The sequence below is a fragment of the Bombina bombina genome, chromosome 4 (assembly GCF_027579735.1).
Source record: "Bombina bombina isolate aBomBom1 chromosome 4, aBomBom1.pri, whole genome shotgun sequence".
In the NCBI taxonomy this organism is placed as follows: Eukaryota; Metazoa; Chordata; class Amphibia; order Anura; family Bombinatoridae; genus Bombina; species Bombina bombina.
The window spans coordinates 21026458-21048196 of NC_069502.1; the positions used below are offsets into that span (position 1 = coordinate 21026458).

Consider the following 21739-nt stretch of genomic DNA (forward strand, 5'->3'; position numbering starts at 1 on the left):
TCACTGCCTTACAGTCCCAGCGCCCTCTCACTGCCTTACAGTCCCAGCGCCCTCTCACTGCCTTACAGTCCCAGCGCCCTCTTACTGCCTTACAGTCCCAGCGCCCTCTCACTGCCTTACAGTCCCAGCGCCCTCTCACTGCCTTACAGTCCCAGCGCCCTCTCACTGCCTTACAGTCCCAGCGCCCTCTCACTGCCTTACAGTCCCAGCGCCCTCTCACTGCCTTACAGTCACCGTGCCCTCTCACTGCCTTACACAGTCACAGCACCTTCTCACAGCTTTACACAGTTACAGCGCCATCTCACTGTCTTACACTGTCACAGTACCCTCTCATTGCCTTACACAGTCACAGCGCCCCCTCTCACTGCCTTACACACAGTCACAGCGCCCTCTCATTGCCTTACACAGTCACAGCGCCCCCTCTCACTACCTTACACAGTCACAGCATCCTCTCACTGCCTTACACACAGTCACATCAGCCTCTCACTGCCTTTAGCTCTGCTTCTTAGCAAAGGGATCAAACTAAAAAAGGATCAAATACTTAAGGATATTTGAGTTATTTCAGAAAGGTAGTAGACCTGAACTGTGAATTTGTTTCACTCCAGAAATTGAATAGTTAAAGGTGGTAGACCTGAACTGTGAATTAGTTTCACTACAGAAATTGAATAGTTAAAGGTGGTAGACCTGAACTGTGAATTAGTTTCACTACAGAAATTGAATAGTTAAAGGTGGTAGACCTGAACTGTGAATTAGTTTCACTACAGAAATTGAATAGTTAAAGGTTTGAGTTAATTTACATTCTTTTGTATTCTGGTTTTTAGTATTGCAATTAGATAACAATTAGATTGTTTGCATAGGTGAGCAATTAGGAGGGACCCCACCCTATCTTTCTGAGGGTATTTAAAGAGATCTGTTTAGCTCTGCTAAACATTTAGCTCTGCTTCTTAGCAAAGGGATCAAACTAAAAAAGGATCAAATACATAAGGATATTTGAGTTATTTCAGAAAGGTATATAACATTTCTCTTTTAAATTGTTGTTACTTGAATAGTTTGTACTTTCAGATAATATATTTTGTATTTCTATTAACTTTATATTTTGTTTTTTTAAAGGTGGTAGACCTGAACTGTGAATTAGTTTCACTACAGAAATTGAATAGTTAAAGGTGGTAGACCTGAACTGTGAATTAGTTTCACTACAGAAATTGAATAGTTAAAGGTGGTAGACCTGAACTGTGAATTAGTTTCACTACAGAAATTGAATAGTTAAAGGTTTGAGTTAATTTACATTCTTTTGTATTCTGGTTTTTAGTATTGCAATTAGATAACAATTAGATTGTTTGCATAGGTGAGCAATTAGGAGGGACCCCACCCTATCTTTCTGAGGGTATTTAAAGAGATCTGTTTAGCTCTGCTAAACATTTAGTTCTGCTTCTTAGCAAAGGGATCAAACTAAAAAAGGATCAAATACATAAGGATATTTGAGTTATTTCAGAAAGGTATATAACATTTCTCTTTTAAATTGTTGTTACTTGAATAGTTTGTACTTTCAGATAATATATTTTGTATTTCTATTAACTTTATATTTTGTTTTTTTATAGGTGGTAGACCTGAACTGTGAATTAGTTTCACTACAGAAATTGAATAGTTAAAGGTTTGAGTTAATTTACATTCTTTTGTATTCTGGTTTTTAGTATTGCAATTAGATAACAATTAGATTGTTTGCATAGGTGAGCAATTAGGAGGGACCCCACCCTATCTTTCTGAGGGTATTTAAAGAGATCTGTTTAGCTCTGCTAAACATTTAGCTCTGCTTCTTAGCAAAGGGATCAAACTAAAAAAGGATCAAATACATAAGGATATTTGAGTCATTTCAGAAAGGTATATAACATTTCTCTTTTAAATTGTTGTTACTTGAATAGTTTGTACTTTCAGATAATATATTTTGTATTTCTATTAACTTTATATTTTGTTTTTTTATAGGTGGTAGACCTGAACTGTGAATTAGTTTCACTACAGAAATTGAATAGTTAAAGGTTTGAGTTAATTTACATTCTTTTGTATTCTGGTTTTTAGTATTGCAATTAGATAACAATTAGATTGTTTGCATAGGTGAGCAATTAGGAGGGACCCCACCCTATCTTTCTGAGGGTATTTAAATAGATCTGTTTAGCTCTGCTGAACATTTAGCTCTGCTTCTTAGCAAAGGGATCAAACTAAAAAAGGATCAAATACATAAGGATATTTGAGTTATTTCAGAAAGGTATATAACATTTCTCTTTTAAATTGTTGTTACTTGAATAGTTTGTACTTTCAGATAATATATTTTGTATTTCTATTAACTTTATATTTTGTTTTTTTATAGGTGGTAGACCTGAACTGTGAATTAGTTTCACTACAGAAATTGAATAGTTAAAGGTTTGAGTTAATTTACATTCTTTTGTATTCTGGTTTTTAGTATTGCAATTAGATAACAATTAGATTGTTTGCATAGGTGAGCAATTAGGAGGGACCCCACCCTATCTTTCTGAGGGTATTTAAAGAGATCTGTTTAGCTCTGCTAAACATTTAGCTCTGCTTCTTAGCAAAGGGATCAAACTAAAAAAGGATCAAATACATAAGGATATTTGAGTTATTTCAGAAAGTTATATAACATTTCTCTTTTAAATTGTTTTTACTTGAATAGTTTGTACTTTCAGATAATATATTTTGTATTTCTATTAACTTTATATTTTGTTTTTTTATAGGTGGTAGACCTGAACTGTGAATTAGTTTCACTACAGAAATTGAATAGTTAAAGGTTTGAGTTAATTTACATTCTTTTGTATTCTGGTTTTTAGTATTGCAATTAGATAACAATTAGATTGTTTGCATAGGTGAGCAATTAGGAGGGACCCCACCCTATCTTTCTGAGGGTATTTAAAGAGATCTGTTTAGCTCTGCTTCTTAGCAAAGGGATCAAACTAAAAAAGGATCAAATACATAAGGATATTTGAGTTATTTCAGGAGTTATTCAGGGTTATTCAGGCTTATTCAGTAGTAAATAATACTTACATTTTTCTTATTGTTAAAGTGTTGCATAGTTTAAAATGTCTCAGATACAGTGCAATGGGTGTTTTGCACTTTTTAATCGTTCTACTTTTTGGAGATTTAGGGGCTGTCCTGTTTGTAAGCAGTTTTCCCTGTTAAGGGAGGAAATAGCTAAACTTCAAGCTAAGGTAAGTAACATACCTGTTACCTCTACAAAGCTGCCTCAGAAAGAAGCCCCTCTACCCCAGAGATCAACAAGGAGAGGCAGATGGATCACTGTAGGCTCTGGAAGAATTAGAACAGTAGACCAGAAGCATTGCCCACAACCTCTGCCATTGCAAAACTCCTATGCTGCTCTTGCCGAATACACTTGTCATGAGGAGATTGCTGTTTCTGAGCCCTCTGAAGCTGTAACAGGTAATTTAAATCTATTGGCACCTGATTCTCCAGGTAACATAACACAGGAAAGAACTGCAGATGTGTTTTTGAGGAAAAGACTGTTAGTGGGTGACTCTATTTTGAGGAATGTGTATTTAGGTGAAAGTAAAGGAGAAACAAGGGAGGTTAGATGTCTTCCAGGAGCTACTGCACACAGGGATAAGAATCGTATTTTGAGAATTGTTAAGGCAGCAGGAAAGGGAAGTGAGTTAGATGTGATTGTTCATTTAGGAACAAATGATCTGGCTAGTAATCATGTTGCTGCTGTTCTGAAAGAGTTTTGTGACCTAGGTAATCATTTAGAGACTGTGGCATGAACTCTATCATTTTCTGCTATTTTACCTGTGTATGACCAGGAAGCAGGAAAGATGGAGCGGATAACAACATTTAATTCTTGGTTAGATAAGTGGTGCAGGGAACGAGGATTTGGTTTTATTGGCCATTATAGCTCTGTTTGGAAAGATACTAGGTTATTTAGGAGAGATGGCTTGCATTTGGATGCTAAAGGAACAGAGTATCTGGGAGAGGAGTTCAAATACTTTATTAGAAATCATTTAAACTAATAAAGGGGGGTAGAATTAATATATCCACCTGCCCCCCACAGCATGCCAAAACTGTTAGTCCAAGTAACAATTCTAGAAATTCTAGTAGAAAAATTCTTCGTGCCATGAGCACAAATGCTCGCAGCTTAGGAAATAAATTACCTGAACTCATTTCAATAATGACTAGGGACAACTTGGATTTAGTAGCTATAACAGAAACATGGTACAATGATTTGCATGACTGGGACATAGTCATACCTGGATACAGGTTATTTAAAAAGAACAGAGTAGGAAAGAAAGGTGGAGGAGTTGCTTTGTATGTAAATGAAAATATAAAGGTTACTGAAATTGTAGGAACAAATGATGAGGTGGAAAGTATTTGGGTGACTTTGGAAATTGGAGATAAAAATGTTTTTAGAATAGGGGTTGAATATAGGCCTCCATTGCAGGATGAAAAACTGGACAATCTGTTATTAGATGAAATAACCAAAATGACCATGAAGGGTAAGGTTATAGTACTGGGGGACTTTAATTTGCCAGATATAGACTGGAAGATTCCTTCTGCTAGATCGGCTAGAAGCAGGTATATTCTTGAATCTCTGCTAGGGGAATCACTTGAACAATTAGTCAAGGAACCAACTCGTAAGGAAGCTATATTAGATCTAATACTTACAAACAGTGATACAGTTTCAGATGTGTCTGTAGGTGAGAACTTAGGATCCAGTGATCATCAATCTGTTTGGTTTAGTATTCATGTTCAGGAACTGTCCACCCAGACTAAAACAAAAGTTTTAGACTTTAGGACGGCAGATTTTTCATTAATGGGAGAATACCTAAAAAACTATTTAAAGGGGAAAACTCTTATTACAGGGGTTCAAGAACAGTGGGAATTTGTGAAAGGTGCCATTTTAGATGCAACCGCACACTGTATTAGACATGTCTGTAAAAGTAAAAGAAAGCGGAAACCAATTTGGTTTTCCAAAGAAGTAGCACATGCTGTAAAGACAAAAAAGATAGCTTATAAAAATTACAGACACACACAAGCAGATGATATGAAAATATGGAGACTCCAACAAAAAAAGACTAAGCAGTTAATTAGGAAGGTTAAAGCTCATGCAGAAGAGAAGATAGCACAGTCAGTAAAACATGGGGACAAAACATTCTTTAGATATATCAGTGAAAGAAGAAAAAATAAGGTAGGAATAGTAAAATTGAAATCAGTTGATGGTAGAATAATAGAAGGAGATAAGCAGATTGCAGACTGTCTCAATGATTACTTCTGTTCTGTTTTCACTAAAGATTGTGAAGATACAATGTCTACATTAAGGGATGCTACGCAAAATAGAAACAAGCTTAACAGTAATCTTTTTACAGAGGATGAGGTTTTGTTAGCATTATCAAAAATAAATGTTACAAAGGCAGTGGGTCCTGATAATATTCATCCAAGGGTTTTAAAAGAACTTCGATCAGTGCTAACTGTCCCATTAACTGATCTGTTTAATCAGTCATTATTAACAGGAGCTGTCCCAGATGATTGGAGAATAGCAAATGTACAGGCCAGTTAGTTTAACTTCAGTAGTAGGGAAATTAATGGAAAGCCTCTTAAAAGAAAGAATTATGACTTACATAAAGACAAACAATTTAGAGGACCAAAATCAGCATGGTTTTACTTCAGGGAGATCATGTCAGACTAATCTAATTGACTTCTTTGATTATGTAACAAAAGTATTAGACAAGGGAGGAGCAGTTGATGTAGCATATCTAGATTTCAGCAAAGCATTTGACACCGTCCCACACAATAAACTTATTCACAAACTATATCTCCTTGGTCTAGATTCAAAAATTGTGAACTGGGTGGAATGCTGGCTTAAGGACAGAAAACAAAGTGTCTTAGTAAATGGAGTTCATTCAGCAGAGGGGGCTGTTACTAGTGGTGTTCCTCAGGGGTCAGTTCTGGGGCCTGTTTTGTTTAACATATTTATCTGCGATATCAGCAAAGGGCTACAGGGGAAAGTATGTCTCTTTGCAGATGATACAAAAATTTGCAACAGAGTGGATGTTCCAGGGGGGGGTAGACAAAATGAGAAGCGATATACAACAATTGGAGGATTGGACAAACGACTGGGATCTAAAGTTTAACACAGCAAAGTGTAAAATAATGCATTTAGGGAAGAAAAATCCAAATGTTAATTACAGACTCAATGACACTTTACTGACTGTTACAGACGAGGAACAGGACTTGGGAATTATTATTTCAGATGATTTAAAACTTAGTAAACAATGTAGTAATGCAGCGAGTAAGGCTAGCAGAATGCTTGGATGTATTGGTAGAGGTATTTGCAGCAGAAATAGTAAGGTTCTTATGCCACTTTATAGATCATTAGTTAGGCCTCATCTTGAGTATTGTGTGCAGTTCTGGAGGCCATATCTTCAGAAGGATATTAACAAACTTGAATCTGTGCAAAGGAGGGCTACCAAAATGGTACATGGTCTAAAAAATAAAACTTACCAGGATAGGCTCAATGACCTAAATATGTATAGCTTAGAGGAGAGAAGGGAAAGAGGTGATATGATAGCAACTTTCAAGTACATTAAAGGGTTTAGTAAAACTGAGGCTGTGGGTATTTTACATAAAATGGAAAATTCAAGAACAAGGGGTCATGAGCTCAAGCTAAAGGGTAGTAGATTCAGGAGTAATTTGAGGAAGTACTTCTTTACAGAAAGAGTGATTGATTTATGGAATAAACTTCCTCAAGAGGTAGTAGCAACAAACACTGTGGGGGACTTTAAAAATGCATGGGACAAGCATAGGGCTATCCTACGAACTAGATAAGTTTATACTGTTAGGTAAGGTCGGGCAGACTTGCTGGGCCTATGGCTCTTATCTGCCGTCAATATCTATGTTTCTATGTTACACACAGTCACAGCAGCCTCTCACTCCCTTACACAGTCACAGCGCCCTTTCATTGCCTTACACAGTCACAGCACCCCCTCTCACTGCCTTACACACAGTCACATCAGCCTCTCACTGCCTTACACACAGTCACATCAGCCTCTCACTGCCTTACACACAGTCACAGCAGCCTCTCACTGCCTTACACACAGTCACAGCAGCCTCTCACTGCCTTACACAGTCACAGCGCACTCTCATTGCCTTACACAGTCACAGCGCCCTCTCACTGCCTTACACAGTCACAGCGCCCCCTCTCACTACCTTACACAGTCACAGTATCCTCTCACTGCCTTACACACAGTCACATCAGCCCTCTCACTGCCTTACACACAGTCACAGCAGCCTCTCACTGCCTTACGCACAGTCACAGCAGCCTCTCACTGCCTTACACACAGTCACAGCGCCCTCTCACTGCCTTACACACAGTCACAGCGCCCTCTCACTGCCTTACACACAGTCACAGCGCCCTCTCACTGCCTTACACAGTCACAGCATCCTCTTCACTGCCTTACACAGTCACAGCAGCCTCTCATTGCCTTACATACAGTAACAGCGCCCTCTCACTGGCTTACACACAGTCACAGCACCCTCTCATTGCCTTACACACAGTCACAGCGCCCTCTCATTGCCTTACACACAGTCACAGCGCCCTCTCACTGCCTTACACAGAGGCAGCCACAGCGCCCTCTCACTGCCTTACACAGAGGCAGCCACAGCACCCCCCCACTGCAATACAAAGAGACAGCCACAGCCTTATACAGAGCTATAGTCATGCAGTCATCATACATATAACTACCTACACTGTATACATACCCAAGTCAAGCAGAACATTGTGGATTTCCCGCATGACGTTCCCGTACAGCTCCTTGTGCCATTCTTCCAGGAGGAACCATTCCTCCTCTGTAAAGGAGGCAGTGACGTCAGCAAACGAAACGGATGCCTAGGGGAGTAGACATGACAAGAACACAGCTTCATTTAGGTAGATGGAGCAGAGAGTAATGGTTTGTGGTGTGGGTGTGTGTGTGTGGGGGGGGGGCTGCACGTACATACACCCAGAAAATGATAATGCCTAGGGAAGGTAACCTGAAGTATGTGACCCTCCCACTGCGACGCAAGACACCTACCCTCTGTGATGAATTCATCCTGAAGCGCCTGCTGGGCTCCTGACTCCACAGCCTCTTTGCTGACCTCTTGTGGTCAGGGAGAAAGTGAGACAAAGCCAGGGTTCTGCTTTACTGACACCTGCAGGGAGGAGAACAAAGACAAATGATTGGTCAATAAATGATCTGTATTCACAGGCCACGGGCTGGAGGAAACAAGACCGTAATATGTGATACTAAAGCACAAATAATGCTCCTTATAAACGTTCTGCTGGGGGTAACAACTCACTCCTCAGCAAGGCCAGTGACTCCTCAGATGCATGTGCTACTAGTAACTAAAGGGTTAAATTACTGAAGTAACTGACCTAATACCCCCGGTGCTGTTCCAGGTTGTCAGAGTGACTCCTCAGATGCATGTGCTACTAGTAACTAAATGGTTAAATTACTGATGTAACTGACCTAATACCCCCGGTCCTGTTCCAGGCAGTCAGAATGACTCGGATGTGTAGGTTATGGGTAATCACCGCTACGTTTTTCTAATCAATAGGTGCATTTTTTTAATGTTTTATTGATATTGTGAGAAATGTTTCAATGCACATAAATACAAAAGGAAAACACTCCCTAATGAAGACTGAACCCCCATAACTCATTACAGAGCTACAGTCAATGCTATGATACTCTACTAATAATAAGGAAATAAATAAAATAGCGCAGAATTTAGCGTTCAAACACTGAAGAAATCTTTACGAAATACACACAGAAGAACACAAAATGGCAATTAACAGAAGTGAGCCAGAGTAGCGGAGGTTCCACAAACAATTACCTGTATGAGTTGTGGAGAGATGGAACAAAAAAAGCCAACAACACTTCAGTGTCCCAGTAAACTCTTTGTCATTTTAGAAATTTGTCCAACTATCTCAAAAGCTAGAGAAGAATCCATGTTACCGAGATGATCAGCTGGGAGGAGGGCAACCACACTACAACCAGACCTTGGCTTGATAAAGTTTCAATGCTTAGTCACCCTTCAACCCAACTGAATTCCAAAGTCCATTTTTCCAAACAATCATTTTGTCTAATTTGACAGAACTAGCATCAAAAATTTAGTGAACAAGTCTCCTCTACTCGACTCTCATGGGTGGATGTAGATTTGGTCTTGTAAAGGCCGATAAACTCTAAGACAGCTGCAAAGACTGAAAAAATAAAGCCAAGATGGGGAACTTAAATCATTTAACTGTATGAGGTGTGTAGACCACTCTGCAGATATTATATAAATAGGTGACACAAATATACACCATATAGTCTAGAAGTATTCTTCTGTAAATACACATTAGACTTAGAATTCTCTAACCAAAACAATACTGCTATATTTTTTTTAAAACAACTTCATTAAAATGATGAAAGTCCTTTTTTTCTTCATGAAAGATTACAAGGATGTCATTAGAATACAATCAGCTAGATTACTAGTTTTGCGTTATGAGTGAAAAAACTAAATTTATGCTTACCTGATAAATGTATTTCTTTCTTGACACGATGAGTCCACGGATCATCATTAATTACTGTTGGGAATATCACTCCTGCCCAGAAGGAGGCGGCAAAGAGCACCACAGCAAAGCTGTTAAATATCACCTCCCTTCCCTCCCACCCCAGTCATTCGACCGAAGTAAAGGAGAGAAAGGAAGCAACTAGGTGCAGAGGTGTCTGAAGTTTATGACATATCAACAACCTGTCTTAAAAACAGGGCGGGTCGTGGACTCATCGTGTCAAGAAATAAATAAATTTATCAGGTAAGCATAAATTTTGTTTTCTTTCTAATTACACGATGAGTCCATGGATCATCATTAATTACTGTTGGGAATCAATACCCAAACTAGAGTACACAGATAAGGGAGGGACAAGACAGGGAACCTAAACAGAAGGCACCACTGCTTGAAGAACCTTTCTCCCAAAAGCGGCCTCAGCTGAGGCAAAAGTGTTAAATTTGTAAAACTTTGAAAAAGTGTGAAGAGAGGACCAAGTTGCAGCCTTGCAAATCTTTCCATAGAAGCTTCATTTTTGAATGCCCATGAGGAAGCAACAGCCCTCGTGGAATGAGCCGTAACTCTCAGGAGGCTGCTGTCCAGCAGTTTCATAGACAAAACGTATGATACTCTTCAGCCAAAAAGAAAGATAAGTAGCTGTAGCTTTCTGTCCCTTATGTTTTCCAGAGAGAACCACAAATAAAGGCAGAAGACTTACGAAAATCCTCAGTCGCCTGTAAGTAAAATTTTAGAGCACATACCACGTCCAAATTGTGCAAAAAACGTTCCTTCCGAGAAGAAGGATTAGGACACAAGGAAGGAACAACAATCTCCTGATTAATGTTCCAGACAGAAACTACATTAGGGAAAAATCCTAACTTGGTACGTAAAACTACCTTATCCAAATGAAAAATAAGGTAAGGTGACTCATACTGTAATGCCGAGAGCTCTGACACTCTACGAGCAGAAGAAATAGCATTTCCAAGATAAAAACTTAATATCTAAGCAATGCATAGACTCAAACAGAGCCCCTTGGAGCACCTTAAGAACTAAATTAAGACCCCAGAGAGGAGTAACTGGTTTGAACACAGGCCTGATCTTGACCAAGGCCTGACAAAAAGATTGCATGTCTGGTACATCTGCCAAACGTTTATGTAACAAAATAGACAAGGCAGATATTTGACCCATTAGGTAACTCGACAATAATCCCTTCTGCAAACCTTCTTGGAGACATGACAGAGATTTAGGAATCCTAACTCTACTCCAAGAGTAGCCATTGGATTCACACCAATTTAGATATTTACGCAATATCTTATGGTAAATCTTTCTAGTCACAGGTTAACGAACCTGAATCATGGTCTAAATGACAGATTCCGAAAATCCACGCTTGGATAAAATTAAGGGTTCAATCTCCAAACAGTCAGCTTCAGAGAAACTAGATTTGGATGAAAGAAGGGTCCTTGAAGTAGAAGGTCCTTCCTCAAAGGAAGTCTCCAAGGTGGAAGAGATGACATGTCCACCAGGTCTGCATACCAAATGCTGCGAGGCCACGTCGGTGCAATAATGATCACCAACGCCCTCTCCTGCTTGATTCGAGGTAGAAGAGTAGAGACTCAAGGAAGAAAAGCAAACAGAGGAAAAAGGTATGCAAGACTGAAATTCCAAGGTACCACCAGAGCATCTATAAGTACAGCCTGAGGGTCCCTTGACCTCGACCCGTAAGTCGGAAGCTTGGCATTCTGCCAAAATCCAATTCCAACTGACCCCCTTTGAGAATCAGGCTAGAAAACACTTCAGTGTGGAGTCCCTGGGTGAAAGGTCTGACTTCTCAGGAAGTCCACTTCCCAGAGGTCCACTCCTGGAATGTGGATCACCTACAGACAGCAATTATGGATCTCCGCCCACTGAATGATCTAGGCTACCTCTGTCATGGTCAAATAACTCAGAGTTTCTCACTGACGGTTGATGTAAACAACTGAGGTTATATTGTCCGACTGGAACCTGATGAACCGGGCCGAAGTTAACTGAGGCCAGGCCAGGAGAGCATTGCAAATTGCTCTCAATTCCAGAATGTGTATAGGTAGAACTGACTCCGACCGAGTCCATGTTCCCCGAGTCTATAGAGAGCTCCAGACTGCTCCCATCCCAGAAGTCTGACATCTGTTGTTACAATCACCCAGGAAGGTCTGCAAAAGCAGGTTCCCAAGGAGAGATGATCCTGAGACAAACACCAAAGTAGAGAATCCCTTGTCTCCTACTCCAGCTGTAATCGCAGAGATAGATCCACATAATCTCTGTTCCACTGCCTGAGCATGCTGAACTGCAGAGGTCTGAGGTGGAAACGGACGAACTGGATGATGTCCATTGCCACTACCTTCAGCCCATTACCTTCATGCACTGAGCCACTGATGGCTGAGGAAAGGACTGAAGTACTAGGTAGAATAAAAAATCTTTGATTCCCTGACTTCTGTCAGAAAATTTACATTGATGAGGAAACTATTATGGTTCCCAAGAAAACTACCCTTGTAGTTGGAACTAAGGAACTCTTTCCAAAATTCACCTTCCATCCGAGAGACCACAGGAAAGATAACAATGTTTCCGTGAGTGATCTTACTTGTTGAAAAGAAGGCGCCTGAACCAGAATGTCGTCCAGATAAGGTGCCACTGCAATGCCCCGCAAAGGAGCACCTCCAGTCGGGATCCCAAAACCTTTGAGAAATTTCTGGGAGCTGTGGCAAGGCCAAATGGAAGAGCCATAACCTGAAGAGTTTGTCTAGAAAAGCAAAACTTATAAACTTGTGATGGTCCCTGTGATGGAAACATGCAAGTATTCATTCTTTAAACCCACCGTGGTCATAAATTGACCCTCTGGATCAAAGAAAGAATGGAACAAATAGATACCATCTTGAAGGACGGCAATCTGAGGAATTTGTTTAGACTCTTGAGATCTAAAATTGGTGTGAAGATTCCCTTCTTTTTGGGAACTATGAACAGATTGGAATAGAACCCCAGACCCTATTCCTGCATCAGAACAGGAACTAACACTCCCAGGTCGGAGAGGTCCCGGACACAGTGTAAGAAAGCCTCTTTTTTAGTCTGGTTTACCGATAATCTTGAAAGCAGAAACCTGCCCCTGGGAGGAAAATTCTTGAACTCTAGTTTGTAGCCCTGGGACACTATGTCCACCGCCCAGGGATCCTAAACCCTAGCCTGAGTGAAGAAGGAACGACTGCCCCCCACAAGATCCGGTCCCGGATCGGGGACAGGCCCTTCATGCTGTTTTTTATTCAATAGGTTTTTTTAGATTGTTTTTCCTTGTTCCTAGACTAATTGGACCTCCAGGAAGGCTTGGGCTGCTCCTGCTTGGAAAAAGGAGTCCCTTGAAATTTCGAAAGGAACGAAAATTACTCCTGTCAAACCCAGCCCAAACAAGGTCTTTCCCTTGTAAGGAATCGCCAAAATTTTAGACTTAGATGAAACATCTGCAGTAGAGCTGTAACAACTAATCGTCATAATCAATAATAATCAATTATGAAAATAGTTGTCAACGAATCTCATAATCGATTAGTTGGTCTGTGCACAACACCAACTGCTTCACTCCAATGAGCTCCTGCACGTGGTATTGGGTTCTATGGTTATGTCCTTAGTCTTAAGGACGTCTACAGATGTTTACTTTTCACTTTTTCAGGACAGTATAAGTTTACAACTACCCCTGGCTTATGTGCAACCCAGATATAATAGTCATCATTTGGATTGTTATATTAAATCAGGTAATTTGGAACTATGTTTTGCATGATATAGTGCCAAGCTTGTTATTTACACCTAGCCCCTAGATTGATAGGAATTATTTAAATTTATGTGCACTATTATCTGTTTGCACAATTATTAGCGGATGCTTGCTATTGCTGATTATATGTACTGTATAAAAAAAATGTGTAAGGCTTTGTCCTGTTATTGATATATAGTCCTTAGCGCTTTTGATTTGTTTTTTATTGTATTTTTATATTTTTAATCAATTGTGATAATATCTACCAGATTCAACCTTTATAAGTATATAACTGTTATTTTAAGAGCGGACTAGATATTTTTTCCTAACCTTATAGTTGGTTATTTAACATTGCATATAGATATTAAAGATTTTTTTTTTTTATGTTAGAATGAAGTCAAGGGTTACTTTATTGAGAGGCCCCTTGAAAAGGTGGAAAACACTTTGCATTGGTGAAGAGCTAACAAAGATAAATTTCCCACTTTGGTGAAATTGGCAAAACCCTACTTATGCATCTCAAGCACCTCAACACCATCTGAGCGCCTCTTCTCTGCTGCAGGAAATATATCTGCAAACAGAAAACCAGCCTTAGCAAGAAGCATGTGGACATGTTGAGATTTTTGCATTTCAATGCAAAGTTTCTGAAAGAGTAAATAACAGAATGTTATAAACAGTGATAGTCTAACTCTTTCTAGTTCTACTTATTTTCAAACAGTTTGTGGTTTTGTTTTGCTTGATAATAAAAATCTGTTCTGCTGCTTAAAAATTGGACAAACAGTTGTGTTAATGTAAAGTTTTAGTCTGACGTTTTATATTTGTAACACTCAGTATGTGGATTTTATTTAAAATATAGGAAACAATTATTGATTATTTTTTATCCGTAGTAGATTAATCGAGAAAATAATCGGCCGATTAATCGATTATGAAAATAATCATTAGTTGCAGCCCTAAGCTGTGATATTACTAGAGACGTCAGGGCTAAAAAAACAGCTGTGATATTACTAGAGACGTCAGCGCTTAACAGCTGTGATATTACTAGAGACGTCAGGGCTAAATAAACAGCTGTGATATTACTAGAGACGTCAGCGCTTAACAGCTGTGATATTACTAGAGACATCAGCGCTTAACAGCTGTGATATTACTAGAGACGTCAGCGCTAAACAGCTGTGATATTACTAGAGACATCAGCGCTTAAAAGCTGGAATATTACAAGACCAGGATAAAACAGATTTACTAGATACGTCAGCGCGTAACAGCTGTGATATTACTAGAGACGTCAGCGCTAAACAGCTGTGATATTACTAGAGACGTCAGCGCTAAACAGCTGTGATATTACTAGAGACGTCATCGCTAAACAGCTGTGATATTACTAGAGACGTCATCGCTAAACAGCTGTGATATTACTAGAGACGTCAGCGCTAAACAGCTGTGATATTACTAGAGACGTCAGCGCTTAACAGCTGTGATATTACTAGAGACGACAGAGCTAAACAGCTGTAATATTACTAGAGACGTCAGGGCTTAAAAGCTGTGATATTACTAGAGACGTCAGCGCTTAACAGCTTTGATATTACTAGAGACGTCAGGGCTAAACAGCTATGATATTACTAGAGACGTCAGCGCTTAACAGCTGTGATATTACTAGAGACGTCAGGGCTAAACAGCTGTGATATTACAAGACCAGAATAAAACAGATTTACTAGAGACGTCAGAGCTAAACAGCTGTGATATTACTAGAGACATCAGCGATTAAAAGCTGTGATATTACTAGAGACGTCAGCGCTTAACAGCTGTGATATTACTAGAGACATCAGCGTTAAACAGCTGTGATATTACAAGACCAGGATAAAACAGATTTACTAGAGACGTCAGCACTAAACAGCTGTGATATTACTAGAGACGTCAGGGCTTAACAGCTGTGATATTACAAGACCAAGATAAAACAGATTTACTAGAGACATCAGCGCTTAACAGCTGTGATATTACTAGAGACGTCAGCGCTTAAAAGCTGTGATATTACTAGAGACGTCAGCGCTTAACAGCTGTGATATTACTAGAGACGTCAGCGCTTAACAGCTGTGATATTACTAGAGATGTCAGCGCTTAACAGCTGTGATATTACTAGAGACGTCAGCGCTTAACAGCTGTGATATTACTAGAGATGTCAGCGCTTAACAGCTGTGATATTACAAGACCAGGATAAAACAGATTTACTAGAGACGTCAGTGCGTAACAGCTGTGATATTACTAGAGACGTCAGCGCTAAACAGCTGTGATATTACAAGACCAGGATAAAACAGATTTACTAGAGACGTCAGCGCTAAACAGCTGTGATATTACTAGAGACGTCAGCGCTAAACAGCTGTGATATTACAAGACCAGGATAAAACAGATTTACTACAGACGTCAGTGCTAAACAGCTGTGATATTACTAGAGACGTCAGGGCTAAACAGCTGTGATATTACTAGAGACGTCAGCGCTAAACAGATGGGATATTACAAGACCAGGATAAAACAGATTTACTAGAGACGTCAGAGCTAAACAGCTGTGATATTACTAGAGACGTCAGCGCTAAACAGCTGTGATATTACAAGACCAGGATAAAACAGATTTACTACAGACGTCAGTGCTAAACAGCTGTGATATTACTAGAGACGTCAGGGCTAAACAGCTGTGATATTACTAGAGACGTCAGCGCTAAACAGATGGGATATTACAAAACCAGGATAAAACAGATTTACTAGAGACGTCAGCGCTAAACAGCTGTGATATTACAAGACCAGAGTAAAACAGATCTACTACAGACGTCGGTGCTAAACAGCTGTGATATTACTAGAGACGTCAGCGCTAAACAGATGGGATATTACAAGACCAGAATAAAACAGATTTACTAGAGACGTCAGAGCTAAACAGCTGTGATATTACTAGAGACGTAAGGGCTAAACAGCTGTGATATTACTAGAGACGTCAGGGCTAAACAGCTGTGATATTACTAGAGACGTCAGGGCTAAACAGCTGTGATATTACTAGAGACGTCAGGGCTAAACAGCTGTGATATTACTAGAGACGTCAGGGCTAAACAGCTGTGATATTACTAGAGACGTCAGCGCTTAACAGCTGTGATATTACTAGAGACGACAGAGCTAAACAGCTGTAATATTACTAGAGACGTCAGGGCTTAAAAGCTGTGATATTACTAGAGACGTCAGCGCTTAACAGCTTTGATATTACTAGAGACGTCAGCACTTAACAGCTGTGATATTAATAGAGACGTCAGGGCTAAACAGCTGTGATATTACTAGAGACGTCAGGGCTAAACAGCTATGATATTACTAGAGACGTCAGCGCTTAACAGCTGTGATATTACTAGAGACGTCAGGGCTAAACAGCTGTGATATTACAAGACCAGAATAAAACAGATTTACTAGAGACGTCAGAGCTAAACAGCTGTGATATTACTAGAGACATCAGCGCTTAAAAGCTGTGATATTACTAGAGACGTCAGCGTTAAACAGCTGTGATATTACAAGACCAGGATAAAACAGATTTACTAGAGACGTCAGTGCGTAACAGCTGTGATATTACTAGAGACATCAGCGCTAAACAGATGTGATATTACAAGACCAGGATAAAACAGATTTACTAGAGACGTCAGTGCGTAACAGCTGTGATATTACTAGAGACGTCAGCGCTAAACAGCTGTGATATTACAAGACCAGGATAAAACAGATTTACTAGAGACGTCAGTGCGTAACAGCTGTGATATTACTAGAGACGTCAGCGCTAAACAGCTGTGATATTACAAGACCAGGGTAAAACAGATTTACTAGAGACGTCAGCGCTAAACAGCTGTGATATTACTAGAGATGTCAGGGCTAAACAGCTGTGATATTACTAGAGACGTCAGCGCTTAACAGCTGTGATATTACTAGAGACGACAGAGCTAAACAGCTGTAATATTACTAGAGACGTCAGGGCTTAAAAGCTGTGATATTACTAGAGACGTCAGCGCTTAACAGCTTTGATATTACTAGAGACGTCAGCACTTAACAGCTGTGATATTAATAGAGACGTCAGGGCTAAACAGCTGTGATATTACTAGAGACGTCAGGGCTTAAAAGGGACATTAAACCCAAAATTTTTCTTTCATGAGTCAGACAGAGAATACAATTTTAAACAACATCCCAATTTACTTCTATTATCTAATTTGCTTCATTCTTTAGATATCTTTTGTTAAAGAAATAGCAATGCACATCGGTGAGCCAATCACATGAGGCAAATACATGCAGCCACCAATCAGAAGCTACTGAGCATATCTAGATATGCTTTTCAGGAAAGAATATCAAGAGAATGAAGCAAATTATATTATATAAGTAAATTAGAAAGTTGTTTAAAATGGTATTCTCTATCTAAATCATGAAAGAAAAAATTTGGGTTTAATGTCCCTTTAACAGCTGTGATATTACTAGTGACGTCAGCGCTAAACAGCTGTGATATTACTAGAGACGTCAGCGCTAAACAGCTGTGATATTACTAGAGACGTCAGCGCTAAACAGCTGTGATATTACTAGAGACGTCAGCGCTTAACAGCTGTGATATCACTAGAGACGTCAGCGCTAAACAGCTGTGATATTACTAGAGACGTCAGGGCTAAACAGCTGTGATATTACTAGAGACGTCAGGGCTAAACGGCTGTGTTATTACTAGAGACGTCAGGGCTAAACAGCTGTGATATTACTACTAGAGACGTCAGGGCTTAACAGCTGTGATATTACTAGAGACGTCAGGGCTAAGCAGCTGTGATATTACTAGAGATGTCAGGGCTAAACAGCTGTGATATTACTAGAGACTTCAGCGCTAAACAGCTGTGATATTACTAGAGACGTCAGCGCTAAACAGCTGTGATATTACAATACCAGGATAAAACAGATTTACTAGAGACGTCAGCGCTAAACAGCTGTGATATTACTAGAGACGTCAGCGCTAAACAGCTGTGATATTACTAGAGACGTCAGGGCTAAGCAGCTGTGATATTACTAGAGAGACGTCAGGGCTAAACAGCTGTGATATTACTAGAGACGTCAGGGCTAAACAGCTGTGATATTACTAGAGACGTCAGCGCTAAACAGCTGTGATATTACAATACCAGGATAAAACAGATTTACTAGAGACGTCAGCGCTAAACAGCTGTGATATTACAATACCAGGATAAAACAAATTTACTAGAGACGTCAGGGCTTAACAGCTGTGATATTACTAGAGACGTCAGAGCTAAGCAGCTGTGATATTACTAGAGACGTCAGGGCTAAACAGCTGTGATATTACTAGAGACGTCAGGGCTAAACAGCTGTGATATTACTAGAGACGTCAGCGCTAAACAGCTGTGATATTACTAGAGACGTCAGCGCTAAACAGCTGTGATATTACTAGAGACGTCAGCGCTAAACAGCTGTGATATTACTAGAGACGTCAGCGCTAAACAGCTGTGATATTACTAGAGACGTCAGCGCTAAACAGCTGTGATATTACTAGAGACGTCAGCGCTAAACAGCTGTGATATTACTAGAGACGTCAGCGCTTAACAGCTGTGATATTACTAGAGACGTCAGCGCTTAAGAGCTGTGATATTACTAGAGACGTCAGCGCTTAAGAGCTGTGATATTACTAGAGACGTCAGCGCTTAACAGCTGTGATATTACAAGACCAGAATAAAACAGATTTACTAGAGACGTCAGCGCTAAACAGCTGTGATATTACAAGACCAGGGTAAAACAGATTTACTACAGACGTCAGCGCTAAACAGCAGTGATATTACAAGACCAGGATAAAACAGATTTACTAGAGACGTCTGGGGTAAACAGCTGTGATATTACTAGAGACGTCAGCGCTAAACAGCTGTGATATTACTAGAGACGTCAGCGCTAAACAGCTGTGATATTACTAGAGACGTCAGCGCTTAACAGCTGTGATATTACTAGAGACGACAGAGCTAAACAGCTGTAATATTACTAGAGACGTCAGGGCTTAAAAGCTGTGATATTACTAGAGACGTCAGCGCTTAACAGCTTTGATATTACTAGAGACGTCAGCACTTAACAGCTGTGATATTAATAGAGACGTCAGGGCTAAACAGCTGTGATATTACTAGAGACGTCAGGGCTAAACAGCTATGATATTACTAGATATTACGTCAGCGCTTAACAGCTGTGATATTACTAGAGACGTCAGGGCTAAACAGCTGTGATATTACAAGACCAGAATAAAACAGATTTACTAGAGACGTCAGAGCTAAACAGCTGTGATATTACTAGAGACATCAGCGCTTAAAAGCTGTGATATTACTAGAGACTTCAGCGCTTAACAGCTGTGATATTACTAGAGACGTCAGCGTTAAACAGCTGTGATATTACAAGACCAGGATAAAACAGATTTACTAGAGACGTCAGCACTAAACAGCTGTGATATTACTAGAGACGCCAGGGCTTAACAGCTGTGATATTACAAGACCAAGATAAAACAGATTTACTAGAGACATCAGCGCTTAACAGCTGTGATATTACTAGAGACATCAGCGCTTAAAAGCTGTGATATTACTAGAGACGTCAGCGCTTAACAGCTGTGATATTACTAGAGACTAGAAAGAGGAGGTATCAACGGCACTACTGAGCCTAATGTGGCTTAAATATTTCTAATTCCCTATTTAACCCCAATTTGTCCTTAATATATGTGGGGATAATTCCCCTAAGAGAATGTGGACTGCTAAAGGTGCTATGTAGTTTTCAACATGTGAAACTAGGTAGAGAGAGGCTCTAACTCGACAGACTACATGTATAGCACTCTTGGGGGTTAATATAGGGTATAATTCTGTATGGTATGAAAGACTCTATTCCTATAGGCAAAATAGAGTTACTGATGGTCTAGTGAGTTTGCGTGTTCCACGTTAAAACATAACTTTTATTGTGTCAAACTTAATAAAAATTGCTGGAAATAAATTTAAAAACACACTTAGATGCTAAAAACTCAATGGTTAGCCTGTTCTTTGTAAGTAGATTCTAGCCAGGTGGGTTCTAGGTTATGTTGGTAACCTTCTAAAGTATAATTGCAACAAGTTAGTGAACCTGATGCAGACTTATAACAAGAGGTCCTGTAAAAGTTGTATGTATATCCGTGTAATGGACCTAACAGAGTAAAATATTCTGTAGTCTTAAATAGTATTAATCTTTATAAGACATTACTTAGTTATACACAACAGTTACTGTGTATTGTGATTTGACCTTTGGTTAATACAGCTCTAATTCTATTATATCACCTCAATGCTGTTTACTGGTGGATAGTATACTTTATATACTAACATAGGGTAATAAGAGTACCTTGAATCTTATTAAAGAAGTTAATGGTGCTGTAGTCAGCAATTTTTAACCCAATGTATTCGTTCTAAATGTCAGATTAATGACAGATTGATATTCCACATGTCAACAGCTTATAAACTTGTCATTATAACGTAACCGTTATTATCAAATGAGTAAGAGAGGTGATCTTCAATATGATATAAATGTGCACTTTATATACCGTGTTTTCCAGGCAATGTTAATTCTCATTAATAAAAATTCAGTATACATATGTTTTATACGCTATAACTACTCATGTATAGCTCATTCGTATTGTTTCAGGTATACTGTGTTACCATTTAAATGATTGATGGAAACACATGTTGCATGTGAGTTTGTAACTGTAGCATAGCGGTTATTGCCAATAGGTGACAGGGCTGTTTGCTGATTATATAGAGAGTTTTAAATGCAGCTTAACTCGAACACAAATGCTGTTTAATTTCAGCACACTCATGTACTGCCGGTTTTACCAGTTCAAATGGGGTTACTGCTAGCCACACCACTCGGTATAGAGCCGATGGAGTAGATGTAATTTTACCCGGTAATTATTAAGTTGTATGCCCGTATTATGTATTAATATTTGATTCCCAGCTTGCCGGTATAGCTTTATCTGTGTCGAGTGAATCCTGCAGCTCTGCCCCACAATTAGGTATACAGATTTAGTATCGTTTGCACATCAAGTCTATTAAACGAATATCGAGCGTGTAAGAACAAACATCGTTAGATTTTAACCAGAATAATAACCACCAAAGGCTAGTGTTTAAGTAAATTTAGAGCAGGTTGTGTACTAAAGCATTCTAAGGCTCATCTAAAAAATACAGGAGCTCCAGGACTCCTCACCAATTCCCTAACGTCCCTAACATGTTTCGCCCTAACGGCTTTCTCAAAGGGTGAGCGCGCCGCTCACTGACTGGTTATTTAAAGGATTTTGGGTCCCGCCCTTCTGATGACGTCACGATTCTACTTATAACTGGGTGCTTTCTATTGGACCCCCGTATTATTACTGA

At 39.5% G+C, this 21739-nt stretch overlaps 1 protein-coding gene across 1 annotated transcript in view; it reads right to left on the minus strand.

The window, feature by feature from the left end:
• LOC128655850 (zinc finger protein 510) overlaps nucleotides 1–21739 on the minus strand; it is a 95723-nt gene that overhangs the window by 47089 nt on the left and 26895 nt on the right. Inside the window, exons 2-3 of the mRNA XM_053709417.1 lie at nucleotides 8085–8202; nucleotides 7774–7900 (exon numbers count right to left, since the gene is read on the minus strand). Of these exons, the coding sequence (XP_053565392.1) occupies nucleotides 7774–7900; nucleotides 8085–8102 (145 nt within the window). The 5' untranslated portion in view covers nucleotides 8103–8202. The remainder of the gene's footprint in view (nucleotides 1–7773; nucleotides 7901–8084; nucleotides 8203–21739) is intronic.